The sequence below is a fragment of the Penaeus chinensis genome, chromosome 2 (assembly GCF_019202785.1).
Source record: "Penaeus chinensis breed Huanghai No. 1 chromosome 2, ASM1920278v2, whole genome shotgun sequence".
Taxonomy (NCBI): domain Eukaryota; kingdom Metazoa; phylum Arthropoda; class Malacostraca; order Decapoda; family Penaeidae; genus Penaeus; species Penaeus chinensis.
This window is the reverse complement of record NC_061820.1, coordinates 10,855,087-10,860,086: the sequence shown is the minus strand read 5'-3', so window position 1 is coordinate 10,860,086 and position 5,000 is coordinate 10,855,087. Positions and strand designations below refer to the sequence as shown.

General features: G+C 34.5%; 1 protein-coding gene across 1 annotated transcript in view; it reads left to right on the top strand.

Annotated features, from left to right (window-relative positions):
* LOC125031831 (DNA-directed RNA polymerase III subunit RPC4-like) overlaps nucleotides 1–5,000 on the top strand; it is a 13,251-nt gene that overhangs the window by 5,551 nt on the left and 2,700 nt on the right. Inside the window, exons 5-8 of the mRNA XM_047622794.1 lie at nucleotides 696–903; nucleotides 1,195–1,277; nucleotides 2,370–2,387; nucleotides 4,834–4,947. Coding sequence (XP_047478750.1) covers nucleotides 696–903; nucleotides 1,195–1,277; nucleotides 2,370–2,387; nucleotides 4,834–4,947 — 423 coding nt within the window. The remainder of the gene's footprint in view (nucleotides 1–695; nucleotides 904–1,194; nucleotides 1,278–2,369; nucleotides 2,388–4,833; nucleotides 4,948–5,000) is intronic.

Sequence of the window (5,000 nt, the reverse complement as noted above, 5' to 3'; positions counted from 1 at the left end):
AAGAAGAGGAAATCATAACGTGTAGTTGTGAGAGATCAAAAGTATTGCAAAAAGAAAATAAAGCGTGAAAATACCTTAACTCAAAAACTATATGATTATGAAATCCACCCATCTCATTGTGAGTGAGACTGATTCACTGATGTTAGGGGGCCACTTGGTAAGGATGAAATCAAGAGTCAAATGTATTTTGGCATAGTCTCTCCTAATTCAGAAAATGAAATACCATTGAATTAATATTGGAGTTTATTTCAACTAAATAACACAAAATTAAATGAATTTTTTTTTTTTTTTTTTTTATATATATATATATAGAGAGAGAGAGAGAGAGAGAGAGAGAGAGAGAGAGAGAGAGAGAGAGAGAGAGAGAGAGAGAGAGAGAGAGAGAGAGAGAGAAAGAGAAAGAGAGAGAGAGATAGGGGAAATTTACATGTAAGGGATGCCATAGAAGTTCGATTGGATATTATTGTAACAGAAGAAATAAGTTGATAAATACCAAAAGAAAATTTGATAAATGACTTTGCATCATAGTGATTGGATTTTCATATCATATTTTCATTTTCATTGATTATTAATGCACATACTTGATACAGATTTTCAGGAACCTTCAGCAGATTTTCCCTGATATCTATTAATTTTTTTCTCTCTTTCTCTCTTTGTTTCCTCATTATGAAAATTTAATGTTTATTCTTTTTTAGGATCATGAAGACCAAAAATTGAAAGACCTACTAAGAGACAACTTCATAGATGACCCCAGTGACCTCTCAGAGCGGGACAGTGACGAGGACTTATTCCCAGTCCAGCTCCCAATGGTGGACACAGGTCGAGGCTTTAAGGAAGAGGATGTGGACCACGATGTCAAAATAAAAAAGACAGAACCAATTATCACTCCCGATGGCACTGAAGGTAAGAGAAAAAATTAGTAGTACGTGATTTCTTTGAGGTTAGAGGACATCTGTTGCTTACTTTTTATAATATTTTTATAACACTTTATATTCTGAAAATGTTGAATGTATGAAAAATGTTAAAGTCAAAATTAATGTTGCCACTGCCACCTATTCTTGTGGAGAAATATTAATAAAACTTTCATACAATAAAAGCAGAGGAAGAGAAGTAGTTATCTTTGAAATTTGTTATAAAAAAAACATAGGATCTGTAATAATTGTAGATCTATATATATGAACTTTCCTTCTACAGTAAAGAGTGAGCCAGCAGATCCTGAAGAAGCCATGGCAGTGGTAAATGACACTGAAGATGCCGTAGAGACAAAGGATATTAAGGTACGGACCAATTATGTATTAGAGACATAAGTTGATTTTGATACTTTTTAGTCTTTAATCCATTAGATCCAGGTGCATTGCAGCCCACACATGGCCCAAAATCCAGGCATTAGGCCTTCTTGAGTGGCGACTCCTGAGTGCGTGGCTCATAGGCCCACCCGACATAAACACTCGTGTGGTATCAAGACTCCTTGCCTCCCATTTGCAATATTAATATCTCTGTTTCATTGTGAGTGTTTTTTGTTTTTTTGACATCTAAGTTCTATGTTTGTCATTTGATATGCTGTATTTGGTAATAGACTGTTTTCCTTGCACAGATACCACGTCATATCTTTAGGTAGTCAATAAGTCTATGCATTAAAAATTAGAATAAGTAACGTTTTATTTTTTGTGTCATTTAAAAAATATTTTTGTATTATTCAATTTTCTGTAACATAACCTGTGCCACTGGCAAGAGGGCCAGGAATAGGATCCTAAGCATGGATATAGTATCCTCCCTGGAACTGGTGCTCTTCCAGCCATAGCTCACAGGTGGTTCATTCCTACTTCATGATGTAGTGGTCATGTCAACTGGATCCAATGGGTTAAAGGATTTTGTAAAGTCCTAGTGTGTAGTAAAATATTTAATTGCACAGCTGCATGTATCTAGGATAGATGAGAAGGAAAATACAGAAAATCGATACTTGTAGTTATCCTTTAATAAGATCAAAAGTATTGGAGTCAAGAGTCACCCCCATCACATGGCCGGCTTTGGACATGTCAAGAGAATTTTGTGGCAGAGCTTTGCATTCATAGCTTTAAAGGTTTTCTAACATGTATAAGGTTAATTGGAGACCAAGGAAACTCAAAAGATATCTGAAAATTCTTTTCTAATAGCCGGGTTTGGGAAGATGAAGGTCAAATTATTTTGTGGAGAGGGCTGCTAAAATTTAATTGATCATGAAATGTAAAGCCTTCTGAATATGTGCATAAATACACTGAACGTTATGAATTAAAGCAATACAATTTTTACAAATATCACTAAAGTGCTTTACAGAATAAATTGTGCAGGTTATATACCTTCATTGTCTGAATGTCAAAAATATATTTCAGAAAGAGAATCTACTCAAGGTAAGTACCAGTATATCATTTCATTGATTTAATTGATTTCCCAAAGGTTGGTTTTGATATACTTCAACAAAGTCTGTGTTTTAGCTGCATTTGTTGTGTTAAGTGTTCCATTTTGTTTCAGGACTTTCTAAGGGCATTTTCCAATAATAATCTAGGTATTATTTTACTTTTTCATGCTTGGAAGTGTACTCTCCCATGTTTCCACAGTACATGTGAATCTGGGAAGTCATGACTTTGTCTTATGGTGATATGATCAGTACACTGCAACATAGAATGAAGTGTTTATATCCCCATAACTGCTTAGAATATATGACAGGAGCAGCATGTTCTTTCCTTGAAATTTTAATTTGTTACATCATGACAAATATTTTATTCATATTTTATTTGTAATTACCTTGGAAGACAGGGTCAATTACACATAGGCATACAACTGTGTTGTTTTTCCAGGCTGTGTGTGAGTGTGTACAATTTTGCATGTGCACAAATATAGAGATGTAAAGCTTTATTGAAAGTTGGTGGTTGAGGTTTTGAGGTATAAAAATATATTTTCATTTCATATTACTGTCATATTACAAGTGTATAACAGTAAAGGTGCTATTTCCTTCTTTTTCACCACATTTTGCATATACAATGAGAAACTAGCCATTGCTTCTAGATTTTCTTTTCTAGCCAGAAAAAAATATTAAGCATCACTGCACAGCTATTCACAAACTAACAGGCACAAAATGCCATAGCAGTTTAAACTTTTTTAGCCTGCATCCTAGTCTTAAATGTTATTTTTATACTAGTCACTGTTCGGTAAGAGAGTTATTATTACATTTAGTTGCATGTGTAGAGCAGTATATTTATGGGAAATAAAGAGAAAGTAGATCAAGATAAATACACAAACTTAATGTCTGGTTGTATCCAGTTTCTTCACAGAAAGATTAATTCTGATGTTAAAGGAAAGACAGAAAGTAGGAAAACATGTATTACTTTATATCACTTGATAGTCAGAAAAGTCTCTCTTAAAGCAGAAAATTTATAACCATGTCTATTTAAATTTTACACCAGCACTGTAAGGGATTCTGTATTTTATTTTTTTCCTTAAAAAAAATAAAAATAAATAGAAGAAAAAACAATTGTAATATTGACATTTGACTATAAAATCACTGATGCCAGAAGTGCATGTGTAGACTATATGCACTGTTTGGTTTGGTTTTCATTAAGTTTGTTTACACATGGATGGCTCCAGAGGTGCCTACTCACAATGGAATCAGGTATTAGGCTTCTTGACCTCATTTGTATGTCCCATTCTTTCTTTTCTGTTTTCCTTTTTTTAAATTTATTTTTCTGTATTACTGTTATCATTTTGAGTAACATGATAATACTTGTATATATAATTGATAGCAATAATGATAATAATAATGGGTATAATTTTTTTTTCTCTTTCTTTTTTTTTTTCTTTTCTTTTTTTCTTTTATGGAATTGGTACAGTGCTTGCAATAAAGATCTAAGCACAAAGATGATCAGAATGCTATCAGTGAAGAAAAAAAAATCTGAAAAAAGTGGGATTACACGTAATTGGAAATAAACCCTTTCCAATCTACTACTAGAAGATAGTGTAGCTCAGGTGTTAGGGCACTGAATGAATCAAGGAACAATAATAAGAGTAGTCCATCCAAGAAAGCCAGTTGATGAATGGTCATGTTGGTAAAACAGTGAAAGGTGACTCCTCAGAGAACATTTCCCCAGTCTTTCTTGGTCCACTAGAGGTATTTTTTACAAAAAGTGATGCATATCCCTCACATCCCAAGTTTAAGTAAGGGCGCTTGTACATGGTAGCAGAATCTTTCTGGAGCAGATATTTAATGGTATATATGGATACATACATGGGTGTTTTTGTATTAAATGGTGAGCTCAAATAGGTGGATCTAACAGTAATTAACCCAATCTGTCTGGGAAGATTTCTCCCAGGGTTCCCCAGTATACTTGAAAGAGGGGAAAGTGAACCGCCTGGTATCTTTTTGGCTTGCTTCACCCAGAACACCATAGAACTTTTTGCTAAATCTAGTTGAGCCCTTATATCACTATGATTTGCTTCGTGTAGTGTAAGGATAAAACTGTCTTTGTATCATCAGAAATGTTCTTCCCCATGGTAGCACTTATAACATAATTACAAGCAGCCAAATACACCGTACAATTCGCATGTTATGGCAGTTGAATGCAACCATTAAGTTCAGTGGCTGGACTTAATAAGAGACAATGATGTCTAAGTGTCACAGCACCTCCATGTTTGATACCAAACAACACTGCCACACCATACAAATCTTTCAGATCCTATTTGCGTTCAGGTCTTATTTGCAGGTACTGTAAACAGGTGAAATCAGGTGGGCCAAGTAATTGACTCCTTGGTGACTATAAGTTTGCAAAGCCAGCTATATGTATGAAAATGCCATCATTTCAGCATACAGACAAAAAGGTTATGATGAAGGGAGGCCTACCAGCAAAGGAAAAGACACCAGAGCCATCAGTGGTCCAGCTTCTGTCAGGGAAACACAAGGATTTCATGTTCTTTCAGGTACTAGTGTTTGGGGTTTCTTCTTTTTTTTCTCCTCCACTTCCTTCTCCTCA